We start from the raw sequence: 24,288 nt of genomic DNA on the forward strand, positions 1-24,288 counted from the left end.
AGGACACAGATTTGCTGGGCTGGGGGGAGGTCTGTGAAGCGGGGCGCTCGGTGGGTGCCAGTGAGGACGGGTCCCCACACAGGCCCCTCTGATCCTCTTCCAGGGCCAGTGAGCCTCTGTCCTCCATCGGGAGATGGCAGGCCAGGGAACAACGGTCACCTAGAAAACAAGGGGACCCTGATCAGCATCTGCAATGTGAGAACGTGAAGACGGTTTCACCCCTAATTCTTCCCAAGGCTGCATTAAGCTCAGTTCCAATAGACTCCCACAGCCACCTGCCCTCTGGGTCAGAGCCTACAGGGCGAGGATGGTGGAAGCAAAGCCCTGCAGCAGGAGCTCTCAGAGGCAGGCACAGGGATTGCTGGGAGGGGGGAACGAGGGGAACACGGACCAGCGTGGGAGAGAGCCATGGGGAGGACCGGGCTGCAGGTCTGAAGAATTATAAATGCATTAAAAAAAAAGGAGCCCTGGCCGGTTTGGCTCAGCGGTTAGAGCGTCGGCCTGCAGACCAGAGAGTCCCGGGTTCAGTTCCCGCTGAGGGCACGTAGCTCAGTTGCAGTTTGTCCCTGGCCCCAGTTGGGGTCGTGTGGGTGGCAACCAATCTATGTGTCTCTCCCACATCAATGTTTCTCTCTTTCTTCCTCCCTCTTTCCCCCCCACTCTATCTGAAGATAAATGCAAAAATGTCCTCGGGTGAGGATAAAAAGAATTATAAATGCTCTCAGGTTAAGAGGAACATTACTGATGCCACAAATCAGGTGGGTCTGACCAGTTGTGCCAGAATCACCCACAGAGCTTCCAGAAATCTGGCAACATTCAGGCCAAAGCTGGGAGTCTAGAGATGGGCCCAGAGCAGAGGTTTATGTTTTTAACATTTTCTTCTTAGATACTTGTATTTCCACACACATATGAGGGAAAAGAAAAGTCCCACATGGCCTTCCCTGGGTTCCTCCAATGGTGACGCCTCCCTAACTACAGTACAGAGAAGCCGCCTGGAGACCTGAGCACGTGCCCAACTAGAGCCTGCATCATCCCCTCTTCTAGGGATGCTGACCCCCGGAGTTCCAGGCCACAGGGTCTGGAACCCACTTCCCAGAACTGCCCAAGCCTCTCCCTTCATCGGCCCCCCCGTATCGGCACGCAAAGACCCAAGGACGGACCAAGGAGTGGCCTTTGCAGAAAGCTCAAGCTTCAACAAGCAGGCGGGGAGCCCACACATAGCACACAAGGCCCCTCCCACAGGATGGACCTGGGCTGGAAAGGAAAGGGGCCCTCCCAGCAGTTCTGTGGAGGTCCTCTTCAGGACTCGGCAGGACAGGAGGGCAGTGTCTTCCACAGTAAAGCCTGTGAACCCGATTTATCATTTTGCATCTGGTGACAGAATAGGGCAAAACTGCGTCCCTGTGACTTAGCAATACAAAAATTCGTTCCTGACAAATTTTTTAATTTATTTTTTGTACAGATAGAGTGGGAGGAAGAGAGGGAGAGGGAAACATCGATGTGAAAGGGACACATCGAGTGGCTGCCACCCATACGACCAAACAGAGCCAGGGACAAACTGCAACCGAGGTACGCGCCCTTAGCGGGAACCGAACCCGGGTCTCTCCGGACCACAGGCGGACGCTCCAACCGCTGAGCCAAACCGGCCAGGGCCGTTCCAGACAAATTTAAGAACAAAAGATAAGAGTTTCAGAAAAACTGAGCTCAGATAAGAGGGAACTGGATAACTTAGCAGCCCGGCCTTTGCGTCTCAGAATGACTAGATCTCACCGAGTATTGTTTCTATGGCATCTCTGAGCCCGAAAGTAGGAGAACCTTCCACGACGTAAACACAGTGCACACATGCTGAGACCAGACTGGAGGTGAGTTGTCCAGAAGAGAAAGGAGAGTGACCCTAAGACTCCCAAAGGAAGCCAGTGACCCTGAAATTGGGCCAGGGTGGCCCTAATTCAGTAGCACTCCCTGGACGCTGGTAAAAGCGACCCTCTCTGAAGCGAAGCATCCTACACAGGCCTGCAGCTTTCCAAAGATTAGGACCAACCAAACATGCTCTCTTCCAAGAAGCAGACACGGAGTGATTGTGTGCGGAGACTGAACACACATTAGACCTCAGCACACTCACAGCCGAAGCACTTGTGCATGTCTGAGACATAGAAGATGTCGTCACCAAGGAGAGCAAGAAGTTTCTCAAATAACTAGCCAGATTTTGTAAGAAACAAGTTTTTTAGGTGTTAAAATTTTAAAATTTTAGTATTTAGAAAGTATTTGTAATTAACATTTTCCCACAAGGAAAACTCTAGACTCAGATGGCTTCATTGGTTAATTCTATCACACATTCAAGAAGGAAATCACATCGATACTACACAAACTCTCCCAGAAATTAAAGAAGGAAGGAACATGTCCAATTCAGTTTTTGAGGCCAGATCATTATCCTGATACCAAAACCAAACAAAGACGTTGCCAGAAAACAAAACTATAGTGATCACTGTACCTACTGGGTTATAGTTCAGCACTCACTCTTACGTTTTTGACGGCGCCTTTGGGGTGCCCAATGGGGAGAGCTTTTATGCTGCTATTGTTGCCATGGTTGCTGTCCATGGGGTACAGCCCTCTCTGTCTAAGTGGCCTGGAATGAAGGCTCACAACAGGGACATGAAGGCAAACAGGATTAAAGTGAACATCACCTTCTCATAGCATTAATTTTTTTATAAAATTCAAAAAAAATTTTTTCTTTTATTGATTTTTAGAGAGAGAGGAAGGGAGAGGAAGAGAGAGACAGAAACATCGATGAGAGAGAACATCGATTGCCCCCCACTGGGGATCGGGCCCACCACCTGGGCATGTGTCCTGACCGTGAATCGAACCGGCAACTTCTTGGTGCATGAGCCACACTGGCTGGGCAAATTAATTTTTTTGAATGGTAAAAAACAAACAAAAAAACGAGAGAAGTTAAGAGATACAGACTGAGCTAATCTAAGCTCTGTTGGAGGAAGAATGGAGGAGAAGAAACCTTTGAGAGATGAGAGTGAACACCTTCAATAACAGAAATAAACCCACAGATCCAGGACCCCAGGGGGGCACCAGCTCATAAGATGTAAAAACAAAATGCAAAGCCACAGTCACTGTGTCACTGAGACTGCAGGATGGCGTGGAGCCCAACCACGGGCCTTGCATGTGTGAGGACACACGACCCAGGGGCCCTAGCTGCCACCGAAGACACGTGGACTGCTCACATCCATGTGGAGGTGCTGGGAAAGTCACCGTCCAGGTGGGAACAATGACACAGCCATCAGCACATCACAGGCAGAAACCAACACCCAGGGTTGAAGACTTCATCTGTGAAAGTCAGAACACTAAGCTTTGAGAAGAAAATTAGACTTTCTACAAGAAATTTGGGTTGGGAAACTTTTCTTAATAGAGACACAAAAAGCTCTAGCTATAAAATAATATTAATAAATATTTCATACTAATGTTTAGAATATCTGTTCACAGGAAATATAAAGGAAAGGAAGTAAGCCACAACTTGGGAGAAGATCTCTGTCACATATATAACCAAGAGAATTAATATCCAGGATACTTTAAAAGGTCAATAATTTAAATTTTTAAAAATGTTAAAAGACACAGAACCCAACAGAAAAATGGACAAGAGATAGAAACAAGAATTTCACAGAAAAAAACCCTAGTGAAGAATAAACCCATGACAAAAGGCTTAACTTTGTTAGCATAATCATGACAATTTTATACCTACTAAATCAGAAAAAATTAAAAATTCTAATAACACCAGCCCTGGCCGGTTTGGCTCAGCGGTTAGAGCGTCGGCCTGCAGTCCTGAGAGACCCGGGTTCGGTTCCCGCTAAGGGCATGTACCTCGGTTGCGGTTTGTCCCCGGCCCTGGTCGGTTGTGTGGGTGGCAGCCACTTGATGTGTCCCTTTCACATCGATGTTTCTCTCTCTCTCTCTGTTCCTCTCTCTCCCTCCCACTCTACCTGAACAAAAAATGAAAAATTGTCGGGTGAGGATAAAAAAAAAAAAGTCTACCAAAAAAAAAAAAAAAAATTTCTAATAACACCAAATTTGATAAAGATGTGACTCAACTGAACAATTTAAGTCAAATATTTTCCTATTCTGACAGAATATTCCACTTGTAGATTTATGGCCTATGGAAATTCTTACACGTGGGTAGAAGTCACCCAGAATGCTCGAGGCAGCACAGTTCACAATGGCAAAAGAAAAGCAAAAACCTAAACATTCATCAGCAAGGAAATAGATTTAAAATTCTGGTATAATCATGTTACATATTAGAGTGAAGACAATTAGTAGGTACACAACAAGGGTACATCTTAGCCATATAATAAGCGGGGAAAATCAAATTACAAAAGGCTCTCAACAGTAGGACTCCTCCTGCCAGTCTAAATATATGTCATTTGGGGATACACACCTCTGTGACAAACCCAACTTCAGGCAGAGGTTTCCTCTGGGGGTCCAGTGACTAGTTGGCACAGTGAGAACACATGGCATAGGGTCCCCTGGTTCTGAATTTGGGTGGTGGGTGTGAATGGTTCACTTTAATATTATGATTCACAACTAATACCGCATTTTGCCGTTTGTATGAATTAACTAGTACACACTAAAAATTCAGAGATGGATTGTACACACATGTCCAGCATAGGATCCTGAAAAGCAGCAGCTGAATGAGTAGGATGTTAGAAAAAAATTAAATAAGAAACCCTCAGACTGATGCTTTCCTTCAAGTAGCAACATTTGTCACAGGTTTATATTTCCTTCTCTAAGCATCTCCATGCACTAATTATTTTTACAATAATTAGAATATGATTCTAGTTTTCCAATTCTACAATCAATCTATACACAAAACCCTGGCCGGTTTGGCTCAGTAGTTAGAGCATCAGCCCACAGACCAGAGAGTCCCAGGTTCGGTTCCCGCTAAGGGCATGTGCCTCAGTTGCAGTTTGTCACCAGCCCTGCCTGGTTGGGGTCGTTGTGGGTGGTGACCACTCGATGTATCTCTAGCATCGATGTTTCTCTCTCTCTCATCCTCCCTCTCTCCCTCCCACTCTATCTGAAGATAAATGCAAAAATGTCCTCCAGTGAGGATTAAAAAAAAATCTATATACAAAGCACAGATGTTCCCTGGCCAGTATGGCTCTGTGGTTAGAACATCAGCCCTCGAATGAGAAGGGTCTCGGGTTCAATTCCCAGTCAAGGGCACATACTTGGTATAGGAGACAACCAATCAGTATATCTCTCTCACATCAATGTGTTTCTCTCTCTCTCTCTCTCTCTCTCTCCTTTCCTTCCACTCTCTCTAAAAATCAATGGAAAAAATATCCTTGGGTGAGGATTAACAACAAAAAAAGAGCCAAGAAGCCTTGATTACAGTTCCAGACTACATTGTAAATGTTATGAAACTTTACTTTGTAAAAAGCAATAATAAAGTAACAAAACACTTCAGGATACATTGTGTTTATTATCAATACTTTGTAAAATAAAGTACTAAAGCTCTTCAGGTTACATGTAATTGTAAAACTCTACTTTGTAAAAGTAACAAGAACAAGAAGAGGTAGGAAGGAAATCTGAAGAGAGGGTAAGGGCAAGACATTTTGTCTTTCATGGAAAGAAGTAAATAGTCTTTTTTTTTTTTTTTTTTTTTATCCTCACCCGAGGACATTTTTCCATTTTTTTGTTCAGATAGAGTGATAGGGAGAGAGAGGAAGAGAGAGAGAGAGAAACATCGATGTGAAAGGGACACATTGAGTGGCTGCCACCCGCACGACCAACCAGGGCCGGGGACAAACTGCAACGGAGGTACATGCCCTTAGCGGGAACCGAACCCGGGTCTCTCTGGACCGCAGGCCGATACACTAACTGCTGAGCCAAACCGGCCAGGGCAGAAGTAAATAGTCTTAAATCCATAAACCAAGAAGTAGATGCAGGAAAGACAAACCCTTTCCTTCCTGCTGACTTCACTGCCTGCGGTCCTTCACGGGCCAGCTTGACACTGCAGGGCTTAGCCAAACCCTGGGGACCAGAGCCTCCCAGGGCCTGTGGCCTCTGAGCAGAGCCTGACTTCATACCACCTTAAATCACTTCCTTTTCTCAGGTTTAATTTTTAGTCAAACAGCAACCAGAAATGTGTGCAAGTCCAGGCCTAGGTTTTTAGAATAGTTTAATTTTTTTTTTCTTTATTGATTTTAGAGAGAGAGGAAGGGAGAGGTGGAGAGAGAAAAACATCAATGAGAGAACATTGACTGGCTGCCTCCTGCATGCCCCCCACTAAGGATCAGGACACAACGTGGGCTTGTGTCTTGACAGGGAATTGAACCTGCAACCTCTTGGTACATGGGTCAACACTCAACCACTGAGCCACACCAGCAAGGCTGTTTGTTTTTTGAGCAATGCAGTTGGGGGTGGGGGCTGGGGGGAATGTGGGGATCAGAGTGAAGGGGGATTATTATGGGAAGTTCAGCCCACAGAGGACCTCATGCTGCCTTAGAATAATCCTAGTCCCGCTGCCAATTTTGATTCAGAAGGTGTGAGTGACCCTGCTCAGACCAAACATAAGAAAGGAGAGCTTTGCAGGGAGCTTCTGAAAAAGTACTCCTTCGTCTTAGGGGTGAACTTCTGGCAGCAACCATCTCTGTGCCCCTCGAACACAAGTTAGGAAGCAATTAGCTCCAATCACCCCAACACTGCAGTACAACCAAGAGGAGAACCGGCCTCAGGATGACGCCCACACGTGGACGGCAGAGTAGAAAAAGAGAAGACTGTCACTTTGAGCCACCAGATGAACCAACCCTAAAACCTGCCTTCCTCTGGACTTCAGGTTTGGGGGCCATCAGAGCCTTTTGGAGACTAGCAATACCCAGGACTATGGCTGCTGTAAGAGGGTGTACGCAAAGAGCTGCACCTGGCACTGTGGAGTGAAGAAGCCTTCCGGGCAGAGCCACCAAGGGCAAAGATGCCCTCAGCCCTGGGGAGGAGCAGCCGGACAAACTCCCAGGGCCCCCATACCTGCCCAAGCAGTCTGGATTCTGGATTTTATTCTGAAGCTTGACTTTAATGAGCTCCGTGTTCAGGAGTACATTTTGGGAAGATCCCTCCAGGTGCGGGGGGAGAGGGGGTTACAGTAATCCAGACAAGACATTAGGTCTTAAATTAAAGCCGTGGCAGAAAGATGGCGCGGAACCCACACGAGAAAACTCGATCGAGAACTGCCGCCGATGTACTGGGTGAGGCGGTGAGCCAATAGAAAGCATCAATGGAAAACCGCTCCGTTTCAGCTCAGGCTACTGCCATTCCCTGGAAAAGAAACACCGGTGACGGTAAAATGAAGGAGGAAGCCGGTGTGCATGGGCATCCAGGGGAGGCGTCGGGAAGCCGGGGGCCGCACCCACACCGTGCGTTCACCCCGCATCTCCTGAGCAGCAGAGCAAGTCGCGGCCCGGGTCTGGGGCTCACCTTCTCGGAGGACAGGCAGTAATAACGGATAAAGCGCACGATTAACTCCAGGGGAGGGCCGAGCGCCGAGAGGGCTGAGCTGGGGCGGAGACACGACCAGGAGGCCTGGTCCCGGACCCCGGGGCGCGGCGCGGGACAAACGGCCGCAGGGTGGCGGGCCGCCACCCGAGCCGGGCCGCACGGAGGGAAGCCGGCAGCGGTGGGGACACAGCAAGCGGGCTGGCTCGTCCAGAGCCGCGCAAGGGCCCCGCGGAGCCCAGGCCGCCTCTCCGGAGCGCAAGCACCTCACCTGGAGCCGACGACCGCTACCCGGCCAAGCTCGCTGCACCGCGCCACGAGGAAACCGTTCCTCGCCTCCGGCCCTGCCGGCCAATCGCAGAGCAACCCACGCTGATTGACAGGCCCCACAGACCAACCACTGGCTCCTGTGGGCGGGACTCAGTGAGCCAGAGTGGGGAAGCCCGCGCTAACGGTTGCTAAGGACGCACCGAGCTCCTACGGCGCCCCTGAGGAGCCAAAAGACACGGCGCCTCTCCAACAGACGCCGGTTCCTCCCGTCCCGCGGTTGAGAAGGATGAGCTGCGCAGAGCTCGCCTCTCTGCGGCCTCCTCCTGGAGGCGGGGACTGCGAGGGCGACTCCTTCACCGGCCAAGCGCTCCTGCGGGGCCGAGGCCGATGGAGGCTGCGGCGCCCGCCTGGGCTAGGTCGGCGTCCCGGGTCTCGACGGGCTCTCCCAGCACCTGCGGCGGAGCCGGTCCCCGGCACAAGCGCCGAGCCCGCCTGCGCTGAGCGTTAACTGGAGGCGGCCTCTTCACACGGGCTAAGTCCGCGCGGGGACGCCGGGACAAATTCGGCCCCTTGTGCAGACGCGGCTGATGAAGCTTGCAGGCCCGCACTTTGCAGCCCCGCGCACAGCCCCGCTACGCGGCAGGACATCTCCAGATGTCTCTCTCCGCTCGCCTGCCGCCGCGGCTCCGCGCGCGCACTTCTCCAGTCCCTGCCCTCTTTCCCGCTCTGGCCGCCTGACTCTCCGGGCGTTCTGAAATTACCTGTCCCGGGGAGGTCAGGCGGGCGGCCTCGGGCGCAGACTACAACTCCCACGAGGCGCTGGGGCCGCGCAGGCGCGTCGCGGTGCAGCGCCCTGCGCTGGGATTCCATTGGCTGGGCCCACTCCGAGCTGGAAGTCCTGATTGGCTGAGGGGCCTGAGGCGACAAATTCCGGAAAGGGGAAGAGCAGCCAACATGGCGGCGGAGCGCGGCGCGGGCCAGCAACTGTCGCAGGAGATGATGGAGGGTGAGGAGCTCTACGGGGCGGCAGTCGAAGGGCCCAGCGGGTGTGGGGCGGCGGTCCGCACCGGCCTGGCCCGAGAGAAACGGAGCGTCCCGCTCCGGCCGCGGCCCGGGCCCGGCTGCACGGCCCCTGACAGCTGCCGGCCGGCCGGCTCGGAGGGGCGGGGGTGGCCGGGAAGGCGCGGCAGCCCCGGAGGCGCCGGACTCCGGCCGAAGGCGGCAGCGGCGGCGCGAGCCGGGCCGGTGGGTGGGGGCTGGCGGCGCGGTGGTTTCGTAGCCCGGGCGTCCAGCGGCTGCTTGGAGCCGCGCACCGAACCTCTGGCCCGACCCGCGGGGCTGGCCCCTGCGGCGGACGGGAAACGGGGCCACGGCGCCGCGGCACCGCCCGCGCTGGCTCAGTCCGGCGGCGGGGGAGGCTGACAGGCAGCGGAGAGACGGCCGCAGGGCCCGATGCCTGCGTACAAAGTTCCGGCGGCTGAGCAGACGCGGGATCCAGCTCCCCTGTGTGGGAGGAGCTGCGCTAATGGCTGCGTGCGGTGTGTCCCCACGCACGCCGGCCCCCGAGTGGAGCGGCATCCCTCGTGCACGCTGTGCGCTGCTTCCAGGGAGGCTCCGACGCTGTGGCGGAGCCGCGCTGCCCCGGGTGGACGCCGGGGAGAGGGCAGGAGGCGGGCGGTGAGGGGGGAGCTGGCTGTTTGGGAGGGTGGCTGCTCCAGGTTGAACATGAAAGGTTCCGCCAGGTTGGAGATGGGGACAGGGGGGTTCACATGTCATTTCTGGCAAAGGAAACCACACGGTCCACGGCAGAGGGTGTGAAAGAGCACGGCCTGTTTGGAGGAGGTTGGACCAAGGGTGACAGTCGTTTGGCTGAGGGTGGAGAGTGCTGGTGGACTGGCAAGAGGTCACAGAGGGGCCAGTTCTTGAAGGGTCTTGGACTTTGGGACCCTTGGATCTTTTTAAGCAAGGAAGTGACTCTTCCTATCCTCCTGTCCCTCTTCCCCTACTCCCCGCCCCTTTTCCATGTCTTGGTAAGTGACAAATACAAAACCCAGGCGTTTCTCTCCCACTCCCACTCGTGCAATTCATGAACAATCTCTGACGCTTCCACTTCCCTCAAATCTCCAAATTTCCAAACCTTTTCCATTCCCACTGCCAATACCTTGAGCCAGCCCATTGTCCCCAGTGCCCCAAAGTCACCTTACATGCTGATCCTCTGTCCCATGCCCCAGACCCTCTGTAATCCTCTGGATGGAGTCCCAAGTTTCACGTTGGCTGCCCTTCATTAGCTAAGCCCCTACCACCCAGGCTGAGCTGCACCAGACCATGGCCCAGCAGGACTTGCTCCCCCTTAGCCTTGACCACAGAGTGCCTGTGCCTGGTGCTGCAGGTTTCCTTGCTATCTGATAGTGAAATGCTCCGCTGAAACCTTTCAAAGTCAAAACAGCATAGAGCGGAGAAGCACTTATCCTGGGGCACATCTTGCTAATGGACTCAAAGAATTGAGACGAAGCCCAGATGTTCATAGACACAGTTCAAATCCTTGGCTGCTTGATGCTGAAATGCTGGGTGTAGTCCCTGGGGAAGGAGCTGGGTGGTGCCACTCTGGCAGGTTGGATGCAGTTCGAGCTGCCTCTATTAGAACTCATTGTAAAGCAAAATGCTGCTATTTTTGCTTTTCACGTATTTTTTCATGAAAAACTCTCTTTACAGTTCTTTCGTTAGTAAAAGAACTAATATAGTGTTTTCTTAAAGACGATGTGGCATAAAGTGAACTGTCAGGAAGCAGGGGATACCTATAATTATTAAATGTCTACTGCTTTTACTTATTAAAAGCTAACTTCTTTTGTGCCTTTTCTAACTTAATTCTGAGCAACTCTGAGATACAGTTACTATACTAGCTCCCTTCTGCAAATTTGGAGGCTGAGGCTAGGAAAAGGAAGTAACTTGCCAAGCTGGGCCTCTAGGGACAAGATGCAGAGTCAGGAAGAGCCATTGGCATTCCAGAAGTTTTTGGAGTCAAAGATCAGATTTGGACTTTAGAATCAGGTCAGAGTCTCCAGCAATGGAAAACAGATTAGATAGAGGCAGTCAGACCCCAGAGAGACCAGTTAGGAGCCCAGCAGGAACCAGAACACAGGTAATGAGCAGCTGAGCCAAGGCCATGCCAGGGGCAGGGAGGAGGAGCGATGTGGGGTTTTGGAGGTGGTTTCATAAGGATGTGTTTGATCCAGCAATCCTTCCCTGGCTGCCTCCTTACTAGGCCCAACTGGCGATACAAAAATGATACAGCACTTCCTTCCCCTCTGTAGATAAGCTGGAATCAGGACCAAGAAATGTTTCAGTGTGGTTTATAATTTCAAGTAAGTTCTAAGTGCATCAGGTCTTACAGACAGACTTCCAAAAGAAGTCATGAAAAGAGTTAGGAGAAAGGAACATTATTTCGCAATTTTGCCAATGGATTTTTACCAGTCTGCCACATTTAATCATTGCCTTATTTATTACTTCAAAAAATACTTATTTACCAGACCTTCAGAGCACTGAGCTGGCTGGCGCAGCTGTGTCCTGATGGTTAGCGTCCATGACCTCCCCAGGGCCGTTTGCACTGTTGGCTGTCTTACCTTCTTCATCAGAGCTCCCGCCCACAGTCTGATTTGAGTTAGTCTTGATTTCTTTCAGAACGTGGGCCTGTGAACTGGGATGGTTTTCTTGGCCAAATGGATAGTGGAGCATGGATGAAGGTATGTGGCGGGAGGGTCACAGTGGTCCCCTCTACGTAGATATCCAAGCTTCACTACATTTCAGCATTGGTACACTTAATTACAGCATTCCAGGGCTTTCAGAACACCTGGCGACTCTTAATAAGCTCCTTGAGGGCAGGAATCCTGTGATACTCACCTTTACGCCCCTGTGGCCTCCCTGCCCCCTCCCCACCCTACCCCAGTTCTCCCCGCCACTGTACATATGGTGCCTGGGACACGGAAGACACTCAAATGATCGTTGAACTGAATTCAACAAATGTCTGTAGATGAAGTCTCTTTGACTTACAACTGGATGTCAGTCTGTTATACGTGCTTCGAAGAGAACATGAGGTGGATGGAATTCTCACTGATCTGTGTGGGTTCAGTTGACAGGCGGGTCGAGTCTGAAGAATCGGGCGATGAAGAAGGGAAAAAGCAGAGCAGCAATATAGTGGCGGACCTCAGCGAGCACAGCCTGAAGGACGGAGAAGAACGGGGGGAAGAAGACCCAGAAGGTATCAGGCCCAGTTAAGAACCTTGATCACTAAAGGGGTGGGTACAGGCAGTGTTGCACATGATCTGTCCCCATTCCCAAGGTGGCAGCGTTGTTGTCGTCCTGGGGAAGACTGTTGTGCTGGTGGTGGTCTGCTGGAGCAGCCACAGAGGCCTTGGGGGATGGGGGCAGGGCCCTTCGGAGGTGCTCCCCAAGCCCGCTGACTCTGCCGGCAGGGTGGGGTTTTTCTGATTCCACTGAAGGCAAATAATATTGGTGCTACTGTGTCAGCCTGGATAGACAGTCTCTGTATTACCGTGTGTTCAGAGAGCAAGGATTGCAGCAGACATGGTGGCTGACTCTATGCTCTGATGTCCTGCCATGGTCATCAGACTTCCTTCAGAGTAGCCTGTGATGTCCTGGAGGGGTCATTGCTGACCTTCCTCACCACTTTGGTAGGCCTGAGGGTGGGCTTCATTTTTAGGTGTTAGGGAAATTCTTTCATGTAGAGAATGTACCAGTGGTCTTCTATTGTTCTAGTGAATAACAAACAGAAAATGAATTTGGAGATGAAAGAAGTCAGTCCTTGGCCCCCGATGGCAGCCTTTCACAGTCCCCAGCCATGACCTTTGCCCGTTTGTTTGTTGCTTAGAAAATCAGTTTATATTGAAACTGATTAGAGTAGAAACCACATGAACAGACAGAGAGCGGCCCAAGATATATCATTAGGGGAAAAAGGAAATTTCCAGTGCGCACTTTAAGATCTTGTTTTTATTTAAAGATGTTAATAATCTGCGATTTTACCGACTTGAGAGAGAAAGCACACCAAACTGTTGTAGGAGGTGTCTCTGAGCACCAGCTGATGAGGTCTTGCACCGTGTGCCTTTCTAGGTTCATCTATGTGTGGATGAATAAGGTAGTAATCATATATTTCCTCTCTAATAATGAAAACAATAAGTTTACAAAAACCGTAACAAATTTTTAAAACAACATTGTGCTCTCTCTGTCAGTGAAGATGATTGGTAACTATGGCAACCTAATTTTAAGGCAGAGGAGATTACCACAAAAGCACCAGTCACATTTCAGACCTGCAGTTGATGCTCTGGAGGTGGTGTGGGCGGGATAAGGACGTGGGAGTGACGGTGGGTGCTTTCGGAAAGCTGGGCCGTGGGAGCGTCGCCTTCCCTCGTGGGAGCACCTGCTGCTCGCGGGACTGGAGCTGGCAGAGCTCAGCCCTGCCCCCCCCCCCCCCCCCCCCCCCCCCCCCGCTCGCGAGCACAGGCCCGCCGAGCACGCCCCAGGGCGCACGGCTGCACCCGGCATTGCTGGGGTGAACCCGGCTATCTGAACCCAGCAGTCTTCCCTCCAAGCTACTAGCTGATAGAAGTTCTCTGGGATACATGTTTCCTAAGGCTTTAGAGAGAGTAGCACTTGCTTCTACCTGTATTTAAATCTTAAGTTCAAATAAGAAAAATTCAAACATGTAAACTGCTCCCTTTTATTTTCCCTAAGATATTTTTTAAAATGGTTAATGTATAATATATTCAGAAAGCTGTTCTAGTCTAGTAACTTTGTTTCAAAGGTTAAGGTGACCTTTTGGGGGCCTGTCCTGTGCTCGATGGATTACAGACAGAACCCCCTTAGCTGTGTGGCCCCATGTCTTAGGAGCCAGGACGGCCCATCCATCTGCTGGCCCAGCGCTATGGTCTGCGGTGCCCCTATTGCTCTCAAGCCCCCTGTCTGGACACTGAAGGACCAGGCGCCGGCCTTCATTGCACAGCCTCTTTCAGCCCTGTATCCTGCAGCCTCATGTTGAGTTTAGGCTGACTTGGAGGAGGGGCAGGTAACTTGGGTATATTTCTTGGTTTTGCCCAGCTCCTTTTATTTGATTCTTAGGTTGGTGATATCTCATAAAGTTATGGATAAACTGTAAATGACATTTTCTTTCCAGCCATTACTGGTGGTTATGGAAACGGTATAGTGAAAAGACTAGGAAGTGAGCTCAGCTAGTGTGGGCCAGCAGCACATCCTGGTTAAGCCAGTCCTGTGTCACCTGCGCCCCCTGAGGCCTCCAGTCCAGGCCCCGGCCAACCTCAGAGGTTGGGGCTGCAAGCATGCTGCCCTGCAGAAGTGAGCACAGTCTTGTCATGGGGAGGGGCCAGGGGACCAGTCAAGACAGCAACACCCACTTCACAAGGAGACAAACACACCCCAGCCTGGAGAGATTGTGAGACAGGCAGCCTGGCTTCTCCCACAAAAAGTGACAAGAGCCGAAAGGACTTCCAAAAAATGCCATCCAGCCTCAACGTATGACCTTCGAATCCTAATTCAAGCAGAACTCGCTCAGTGGGAGAAGAAAACATAAGACAGCTGGAGAGGTCAAGGAGTTACTGTCACTCTTTAAGAGTTTAACCTTTTAAACATAAATGGGTTCAGACGAGATGAAGACGGGGGCTGCTGATTCGAGGCTGTGAACTCCACAGATAGAGTGGTTCTTGCAGCCCTCCTTGGGCATCGTATGTCCCGAGGCAGCGGTCCTCTGCTGGGGTCCGCTCCTGCCTCCCTGTCACGAAGTGTGTCTAAGTTCTGAGCAGGGCTGACCTGTCCGCCGAGCCACGCTTCCTTCTGCTCTCTGTAGAGAAGAGTGTTGGCAGATGCTGGGCCACTCCCCAAGCAATGAAAGGCACATCCCAGGACCTCTGAAATGCCCAGCATGGCCTGTAGTCAAATATTCTCATTTATTGCGGGGGGGCTCCCAGTTGTGCAGCTCTGGTTGTCACCAGAAGTAGGAGACCAGTGGCCTCTGACCCCACTTCCTTTCTCGGACACTGCAGTGCAGGTGGAAGTCTGAAGACCTAAATTCAGGAAACTCAGGATGCTGGAAGGTGGTCATGGCCGGAGCAGGGTGTCACTCCACCCTTCTCGCCACCACGTCCTCCAGGTGTCACCTGTTGGTATCCGCTCTGCGCTGGAGTCCACTCTGAGCCGGGCAGCCTGTGTGCAGCTCTTTCCGAGGCGGGCTGCCCCTCCTGCAGCGGGGCTCTGATGAGCTCTTTCCCCTCTCTCTCCCGTTCAGGACAAGAGCTGCCTGTGGATATGGAAACCATTAACCTGGACAGAGATGCAGAGGTAATGCCGCCTGCTCAACCCAGCCTCAGGGGGCATGGTGACGGACCACTCTGACCGTCAGGTTATCTTTTATGAAGGTGCCAGATTAGTAAGTGATCCCCTAGAAGAGGTCGTCTGAGCCTCCCTTGGTTGGGTCAGATTCCTTGGGTTCTTATTGTTTTAATAGCAGTGATTGAAATCCCATTTCTGTTTATCTGTTGTGGCAAATGAAATGCTTTTGACTTGTAAATCAATGGGCCCAGTGATGACATTGTAAATATGGGGTCCTAACATCCCCATGTGAGCAGCAGTCACAATTCAGGGCCTGCAGAAGACTGAGGGAAGGGCAGCCCACCTGTGGCCCACTGACCAGCTGTGGGCCTCCTGCGGGCTGTGGCCAGGCACACCGCCTCACCTCTCCAGTTTGTACTCATTGGAGCTAGGGAGTGGGAGGGAGATTTTATATACTGTTTGGAGGGCTAGTTTTATGTAAAAGGTGGTATTGTAGCTAAACCCATGAGCATCTTGCAGTTCACGTCCCCGTCCCCGTCTGCTGTAGACTCCTGTGTGACCCTGACTTACAGTGCCCCCCTCCCCCCGCCCCACCTCCACCCATCTAGCAGTCCTCTTGTTTGCTCCTGTCCTAGGAAGCAGGGCCCCTGGCGCTTCCCTGCAGCTAAGTTCAGTTTCTTCTGTTTTATTTCAGGATGTTGACCTGAATCACTACCGCATCGGGAAAATGGAAGGGTTTGAGGTCCTGAAGAAGGTGAAGGTGAGAGGAGGTCTGTCCTTCCCCGTGAGGGGGCTTTGTGACAGTCCAAAGCTCACCCCCCACCCCCAGGGCGTAGGTACATCCTAGCTGAGACTGCACTCTGAGTCAGGCCTGGGCCCACAGAGGATGCCGCCTACATGAGGAACCGCGTGGAGCATCTTGAACGAGGCAGGTTTGCAGAGCAGTGCAGGCGGCTGACTCGGCCGACTTCAGGCAGCCGCGCAGACCCTCTGCTGCTCCCAGAGCCTCAGTTCAGGGCCTGCCTGCAGCTGCGCCCGCACCACACTGGACAGTCCTTAACTCAGCACAGGTTCAGTCTGCCAGGAATCAGCACATGCCCAGACTGACCAGGCCTCCCTCCCGAGTAGGTCTGCTCAGTGCGGGGCCTGCCACCCTCCCCAGGCCAGCCCTGCTCTGGCAAACACCAGGAGGGTGGAAACCACACCCTCCCTCCCAGGCTTTCCTGTGACCTCCACCCGTTGCCTACATCAAGTGCTCTTTTCCACCCCAGACTCTCTGCCTCCGTCAAAACCTAATTAAGTGCATTGAGAACCTGGAGGAGTTGCGCAGTCTCCGAGAGCTGGACCTTTATGACAACCAGATCAAGAAGATTGAGAATCTGGACACACTGACAGAGCTGGAGTGAGTCCCGGGCCCTGGGGACAGCGAGGGCGCTGACAGGTGTCCCCGGCCCAGACTGTCCCGGCTCAGCCCTGGAGAGGCCGCTTCCGCCTTGGGTCCTGGCTCCACAGGTGGCACCGGCTGGCCCATCCCAGCCTGCAAGCCAGCCTTGCGTGGAGGCTGCTGCCCTCAGGGCAGTCCTGTGAGCCGCATCGGGGCCCTGGAGGCTGTTCCCCGGAGGGGATGCGTCCCCTGCGGCAGTTACGTGCTGAGTGCTATGTGGCCTGTGCTCATTAAAAATAAATGCTTTGTTTGTTCCAGGATTCTAGATATTTCCTTCAATCTTCTGAGAAACATTGAAGGGGTTGACAAGCTGACACAGCTGAAAAAACTCTTCTTGGTCAACAATAAAATCAGCAAGATCGAGAACTTGAGCAGCTTACATCAACTGGAGATGCTGGAGCTGGGGTCCAACCGCATCCGGGTAGGTGTGGGCACAGCCCGTGGCGGCAGGTGTGTATTTCCATGAGGTGTGATTTTATTTTTTTCCAAAAACGGAGGTTATTTTTTGCTGGGGTCAGTGTTGGGGAGACTGACTGCGCCCAGACACAGTGGTGCAGCTGCACGTAGGTTTCCCCTGCTCCCCGTCCAGTCACAGGCTGAACACTAGCAAAACACCCGAGTTACATCTGCCCAAGGTGAGCTGATCAGCCCCAAACACTTTGCTTTTGAGTGTGCTGATGGTTGTGTTCCTGGCAAGCCCGCCTGGCCTAAGCACGTCCCGAGCAGAGAGGCTGACAGTGACCTGACTTCCTTCAGGGCCGCAGGAAGCCCCAGGAAGCATTAGGCCCTGCTGTCTGCCCAGAGCCCTGTGCGGTGGAAACGAGAGGCCGTGGGACAGGGCTGTTCCCACAGCAGCAGGTGGAGTTCTTACCAGCTGACTCAGCCACTGGGAAGAGCTCAGGGAGGGGGTCCCCGGGGGCTCCCAGAACGACAGACATCAGCAGGGAGTGGCCAGCAAAGGCGGAGGCTCTGCAGGACAGAGATGAGGCTGTGTGCCGGCCAGAAGGCCATCATCCCCACTGCCATCCCAGCAGGGCCACGGGCCACGCCTGTGCCAACCTCCGACCTTGCTCAGCAGCTGCGCTCAGGTGTCCTCCAGCACTTCTTCCCTTCCGTCCCCTGGGAAGTAGCCCTCCGTGTGGCCTTTGGAAGTTGACAGCAGACAGCAGTCAGTTGGCTTGGCCCTTGAGAGCTGGGCACAAATCGAGGAGGTGGTTGTGGTGAGGGCCTCTTACGACAGACACCACTAGCGGCCATGTGGCCGCAGACGGCAAAGCCGCACATTTAAAATGAGAGAGCAGCCAGATGTCAGTATTTCATCAAGTTCCAGGAGAGGGTGGCTCATCACAAAATGCAGGTGATAGCAGTTAAGGGTGCCCTGCCCCAAATCTGCATCCTCGCAGCCCCCAGCCGAGTCCTGCTGTGATGGCAGACAAGCTGCGCCCCATGCACTGGCCGGGCTCCCTGCGCACTGATCCAAAGCAGTGGGTGCAGAAGAGGGAGGCAGTGTGGTCCAGCTGAGCCCAGATGCCGCAGAGCTCAGCACCAGAGCAGGGGAGACGGGAAGGGTGAGGAACGAGGAAGGGGCACAGCCGGGTCCGTGTGGGGCTCACTCCTGGGGAGGCCGAGGCTATCGGGGTACATTGTAACAAACTACAAGCACTAACAGTGTCAGCTCGGAACTCAGGACTTAGGGTACTTGACAAGCCTCATCTGGGGAGCTTGGCAGTGAGCCCAAGAGACGAGGCCTGACTCTCCACCTGTCCTCAGCTTTTTCATTCTGCACTTTCAAGTAAGATTTCACTGGACAGTTTCTAGAGCAGGACAGGAACTTGCCTGACAGCCAGGGCCAAGTCCAGAGAGTGCTGCCGCCCCCACCCCCCAGGAACGGTGTGTCCGGTGCCAGCCGGTGCCCTGTCGCTTTCACAGGCCATTGAAAACATCGACACGCTGACCAGTTTGGAGAGTTTGTTTTTGGGGAAGAACAAGATCACTAAACTTCAGAACCTGGACGCGCTCTCCAACCTAAGAGTCCTCAGTATGCAGGTACCACTCCAGCTCTGCCCACCCCACCAGTCGGGCTGCATGGCCTCCCGGCCGGGCCAGAACCCACACTCAGCTGCAGCTCTCCCCACTGTGCCCGTGACCAGCACTTGAGCGCGAGTGAGCGTTAGCTTTCCTGTGTGCACCGTGTCCGGCCAGCATGTCCTCCATGGGCCACCTTCCTGTTCCTGCCGGAAGTCCCAGCGCTCTTTCGGCAGAGGGGTGTCTAGAAGGGCGGCCTTGTTCCAGGTGTTCCTACCGCAGTGGCTTAGTGACAGGCACCACCCCTTCCGCATCTGTCCGTGCAGAGCACTACCCCTCGTCTGGGAATTGGTTGGCCCCTGACAGCTGCCAGGCTCCTGTGACCTTCCTGTCAGAAGCCAATGAGTGGGATCAGCCCGGGCGGCAGGATGTGGGCATTCTGGTGATGGCCTGGGTGTGGCAGAGCCTCGTACTTTGGGTTACAGTATGTCCTGAAATGAGAATTTATTTTAAAACATTTGGTGAATTTTGACACTTGACTCGCTGAGCTGATTGAAGTGTGTTCTCCCCAAGCGCCTCTGAAAACACTTGAGTTCTTTGCGTAAAAACCTCTAGCATTCACGCGTGGATTGGAGCCCAGAACAGCAGACCGGAGACGTTGGCCTTTTGTTCTCATAACCCCACGCGGCCCTTTTTAAGTGGAGTGACCTGCCGTCCCAATTCTCCAGCCCGAGAAACCTCCCTCCCCAAAGGCTGTCTCATCTTGTGCCTCGTGCAATTCTGACGGCGTCGGCTCTCCCTCCAGAGCAACCGGCTGACCAAGATCGAGGGCCTGCAGAGCCTGGCGAACCTGCGGGAGCTGTACCTCAGCCACAATGGCATCGAGGTCATCGAGGGCCTGGAGAACAACGTAAGACATCCCATTTGCCTGGGCGGGTGGGCGTGGGCTCGAGCGGCAGGCAGCTGGCCAGCAGCACACAGCGGCCTCCAGGCTGGTCTGCAGTGGATGCTGCCTCGGGAGGTTTCTGGTAGAGCCCTTCCAACCCCAGACGGCCCCTCCTCACCGGGACGCGCAGGAGAGCCCCGGGTGAGCGCTGAGCTGACGCGCTCCCCCACGTCCAGTGCTCAGCTCAGCAGGGAACGAGGGCCCCCTGGGCTGCGGTCACTGCTTGGCCCCTGCAGCACTGCAGCCCTTCCGGAGGGTTAGAGTGCACACTTCTTATGTGCACCTGTGCCCTCTGCACTGCAGAGCCCATGGGGTCCGCTTCCCTCCTGCCCTCCCCTGACCACTTCACGTCCCCGGCTGCAGGGGCCTCAGCAGCGGCTGTCTCAGGACAGGTGGCTCTCCCGCCCCTCTTGCGCATGCCTTGCTCCTCCTCACCGTCCCGCTGAGGACAGGTCGTGCACACTCCACCCCACCCCCAGCCGACCCTGCTCGGCCCCGGGGCGGCCTCAGGCACGTGAGTGCAGGGCAGACTACCCAGGGTCCCGCAGAGGCCCTGGCCCTCCCGGGTGGCCTGCACGTCAGGGCCTTCTCAGGGCAGCCTCGGGCACGTGCAGGGCTCTGCTCACGGTCTCACTGGCTGTTCGTCCTCGGGCGTCAGCAGTGTCACCCGACTGGTCACCTCTGCGCAGACAGCATTTCAGTCCAGAAAGGCTCCTTCCTTCTGCCTCAGGCCTGGTCACAGAAGTGTTGGGGCGAAGCCACGTTCTGAATTGCATGTCACAGCATTCAGTCCCCTTTCTCTGTGTGCTGAGGCGTCGTTCCGAGGGGGGGACTGGTGGAGGCCGTGGGACCGGGCTGGCAGGCTGGGCCTGGGAGGCCCAGGCTGAGGAGCCCCCGCTGCGGGCCAGTCGAGGGGTCAGGACGGAAGCGAAGCAGTTGTGGCCCTGAGGGAGTGACATGACCGTACTGGTCCTGACCAAGGCCTCTGTCCTCGGGCCTCTGGCAGCTGGAGGTCAGGTGCCCGCTGTCCTTTCCTGTAAGTCCTGTTTCCTCGCTTACCTGGCACTTGTTTTTGTGGGGGGTTAAGGCAGTACATGTGTCTTTCCCCTATCCCAACACCACAGACGACCCTGCCTAGCCCCTCGGTGCTCCTCTGCTCTGCTCCGCGCTCCGTGCACTGGGCGGCCTGTGGGTCCAGCCTGGGCTCTCGTACCCGCCCTGGCGGCTGTCAGAGCCTCTGGTGCCCGCTCTCCCCCTTTCTTTTGTTCTGCGGGGTGGGAGGAGATTCCTGCTGGTTTGCTCTCAAAACACTGTCCAGCTCCCAGAAAAACCTGAGGTCTCTGGTGCCTGTCCGCATCCCTGTCCTCAGAGCTTCAGGGTGTCCGGCAGCTAGGACCCCGCCCTGCTGCGGAGCCTGCACTCTGACTGCCAAGATCAGACGCAGGCGTGTCTCAGGCCATGTGAGCTCTGCCGCTTCCTCACCTGCACCGAGGGCTGCAGAGCACCCGCAGTGGGCGGGGACACCTGCCTGGGGACATGGACCTCGCCTGTCCCTGCCTGCGCTGCCATGCACCCACGGGCTGCCCAGGACTCAGGACGAGCCCGACTGGGCCTGGCTCTGCCGACACAGCTCTGCCACCTTGTGCTTCTTGGAGACTTGGCCAGGGCTCGTGGGGGTGGGAGGGGGTTGTGGGGTAGTGGAGCCAGGCCCATGAGGAGTCAGGGACCGGGCCAGAGCGCTTCTGAGTCAGCGGAACTGCTGGCTGCATGCTTTGGGGGTGGGAGGGCCTTTATTTTATTGGGACATTCTTAACTTTCCCTTAAACTTGGGAGGGTTTGGACTCAGAGTCCCAGGGCACAGTGGAGAATGGGAGAAGTGATTCGGTTGGAAATGGGTGGACAAGGCAGAGGAGCCATGCATTTGGGGCTGTGGGCCGACTCCTGGATGGCCCTTGGCCGCAGGAAGACCCACTGGCCGGTGTGGCTGGACTGCAGCACCGCAGGCCCAGCTGCTCTCGCCCTCTCGGCACCTTGTCAGCTCTCAGCGCCCAGGCCTACCCTGCCCCTCCTCCTGCTGGCCTCTCCCTGGGCAGCACAGCCTCCTGCCATGAGCATGGGCGTGGGGCCTGACTGCCCCCTCTGCCACCCCCACCTGTGCCTGCGGATTTATTACCCTGGGCCAGCCCAGGCTCCTCGTCCCTGAAGGAAGAAATGCTGCTCTGAGTATAGTGGGGGACCCGTCCTTGAGACAAGCGCTAAATAAGCACCACTGCATCATCCCCGGCGCTTTCGGCAGGGGTTCCCTGCCCTACCCATGGCTGTCGTTTCCCTGGGCCCCTGTGCATCGGCATCTGGGAGCCCGGGCTCAGGTCTGACGGCACCAGCTTGAAATTCCAATGATACCAAGGCTGTGAGGTGGCTGCGTGGTCGCGGGGGTGGGGCTGCAAGCTCGGGCAGGTGTCCAGTCACTGCCCTGACCTGTGAGGGCAGCCTCAGCTCCAAGCTACGTGCTGGCCACGTAGTCACCATTGAACGAAGGTGACCCGGGACACCTTTTATTTCCTTATTTAGAACAAACTCACCATGTTGGACATTGCAGCAAACAGAATAAAAAAGATTGAAAATATCAGCCATCTAACAGAGCTGCAGGAATTCTGGGTAAGTTGAGCCCTCCTGGGTTGGGTAAGTGAAGTGGTCAATGAGTCGGGGGCACAGCCCTGGGCCTGTGCAGGGCGATGAGGCATGCAGGGTGACGGTGCATGGGGGGATGAGGTGGGAGCTGAGGTGGGAGCTGAGATGGGCATGTGCAGAGGTGGTTTGGGCCCGTGGTGTTGGCATCACCAGGAACTTGTTAAACGTGTGTCTCTGGCCCCCCCTGTACGGGCAGATTGACCCAAACTGGAATTTGATGAAATTCCTGGGTAGCTGCGGGCACGTGGACATGAGAGCCCTGGTCAGTGTGGTCAGAGGCCTGCAGACAGGAGGTGGGCTTGTGCTCCGTGTGGTCAGAGGCCTGCAGACAGAGGAGGTGGGCTTGTGCTCCGTGTGGTCAGAGGCCTGCAGACAGAGGAGGTGGGCTTGTGCTCCGTGTGGTCAGAGGCCTGCAGACAGAGGAGGTGGGCTTGTGCTCCGTGTGGTCAGAGGCCTGCAGACAGGAGGGGTGGGCTTGTGCTCCGTGTGGTCAGAGGCCTGCAGACAGAGGAGGTGGGCTTGTGCTCCGTGTGGTCAGAGGCCTGCAGACAGAAGGGGTGGGCTTGCTCCCGTCACCTGGACTGGCCCCAAGTTGCTCATGGCTGCGGGTCGCCTGGGGACCGACTGCAGTTGGGGAAACGATGTTGAGTCTGGACCCTCCACCAAGCAGGCTGCAGGTGACAGCGAAGTTGTTCTCGGCGCCGTATCCCACAGTGCTCTGGGTGTGTCTGTCCTCGTCCCCAAGCTCGCGGCCCCTGTGGGGTCACTGCCTGCGTCCCGCTCGTGATACCAGAGTGAGTGTTGTCCTCAACACATTCACTCAGATGCGTGCTGAGCTCGAGGCGTGATTCCTCTTCTGGCCGTGCTGCGGTCCCTGCCGATGTCCTGTCTGCTCTTATTTTTCTCCTTAAAAGGTCACCCAGGTGTCCCTACAACACAGGTGGCCCATGATGAAATGTCCCTCGCCCCACATTAGTGGACTGGGCCTCAGGCGGTGTCCAGTGCGGCACCAGAACACATCAGGGAGGCCAGGGCCAGACTGAGGCGTAAAGGTGTGCAGGGCTGAGGGCATGCGTGAGCTTGAGCCCCAAGGTCCCTGTGACGATGTGACTGCTGGGGGGCTGGGTACATGGCACTGAAGAGACTTGGCTCTGGAGGGACCAGGCCACCACTCAGAGGCATCGCAACCAGAGACAGGGCCTGCGCCAGCGGGGGGACCGGGGCCTGGCAGAATGTCGGGGTATAGCTGGCACTGAAGTGTGGACCCCTCTGCCCTATCCTGCTGAAGGACAGCACACAGGCGTGGCTTCCGAAACGGGTGGGGGCCACCTGGGCACCCCAGCACCCGGGAAGCAGGGCAGCCCCCGGCGCTGTAGCAGGAACGCAGTGTCTCAGACACAGGCAGCGAGCCGGCAGAACCCGCCCCTGTGGTGCCAGATGGCTTTCCTGTCCGACAGATGACTGACCGCAGCAGCCCGTGCGGCCGGCGGCGTTACCCCCTTCACAGCTGATGGGTCGATTCTAGTCGGGTGGAGGTCGACGTGGGTGACAGTGAGGACGTGCTTCTAGGAAGCGGTCTGGTTGGTGGGTGTCCTCACGTTGGAGACAGCCGTGCAGGGCCGCCACGGGCACGGGCGAGCGCACAGGCAGGTCAGAGCAGAGGCAGCGATCGTTGTGGATGACGATGCATCCTGACACTGAGGCCTGTGCACCTGTGTGTCCTCCCAGATGAACGACAACCTGCTCGAGTCCTGGAGCGACCTGGACGAGCTGAAGGGAGCCAAGAGCCTGGAGACGGTGTACCTGGAGCGCAACCCCCTGCAGAAGGACCCGCAGTACCGGCGCAAGGTGATGCTGGCGCTGCCCAGCGTGCGGCAGATCGACGCCACCTTCGTCAGGTTCTGACCCTCCTCGCCCCTTGCTCCCTCTCTCCAAAAGAACTTCCCAGCCATGGTTTTTTAATCCACCTGTTCGTTGCTCCTGAAATCGTCACTATATCAACGGTCACAACCCAATGGCAATAAAGAGGCACTGAGTGATCGCTGCCGTGTGTGCCGCCGCTCAC

At 54.8% G+C, this 24,288-nt stretch overlaps 1 protein-coding gene across 2 annotated transcripts; it reads left to right on the top strand.

The window, feature by feature from the left end:
• Positions 1-8,684: 8,684 nt before the first annotated feature.
• PPP1R7 (protein phosphatase 1 regulatory subunit 7) lies at positions 8,685-24,288 on the top strand. 2 transcript variants are annotated; one of them, XM_036254102.1, is made up of 11 exons: positions 8,707-8,770; positions 11,443-11,504; positions 11,891-12,019; positions 15,074-15,126; positions 15,812-15,877; positions 16,389-16,519; positions 16,820-16,982; positions 18,491-18,607; positions 19,392-19,496; positions 22,104-22,190; positions 23,952-24,288. In XM_036254102.1, exons 2-11 carry the CDS (start codon positions 11,495-11,497, stop codon positions 24,126-24,128), a joined length of 1,038 nt encoding a protein of 345 aa, XP_036109995.1. In that variant the 5' UTR covers positions 8,707-8,770; positions 11,443-11,494; the 3' UTR covers positions 24,129-24,288. The 2 variants fall into 2 exon arrangements, with proteins under 2 accessions (XP_036109996.1, XP_036109995.1); XM_036254103.1 differs by lacking the exon at positions 11,443-11,504 and having other exon boundaries at positions 8,685-8,770.

Source organism: Molossus molossus, unplaced genomic scaffold (assembly GCF_014108415.1).
Source record: "Molossus molossus isolate mMolMol1 unplaced genomic scaffold, mMolMol1.p scaffold_m16_p_11, whole genome shotgun sequence".
Classification (NCBI taxonomy): Eukaryota; Metazoa; Chordata; class Mammalia; order Chiroptera; family Molossidae; genus Molossus; species Molossus molossus.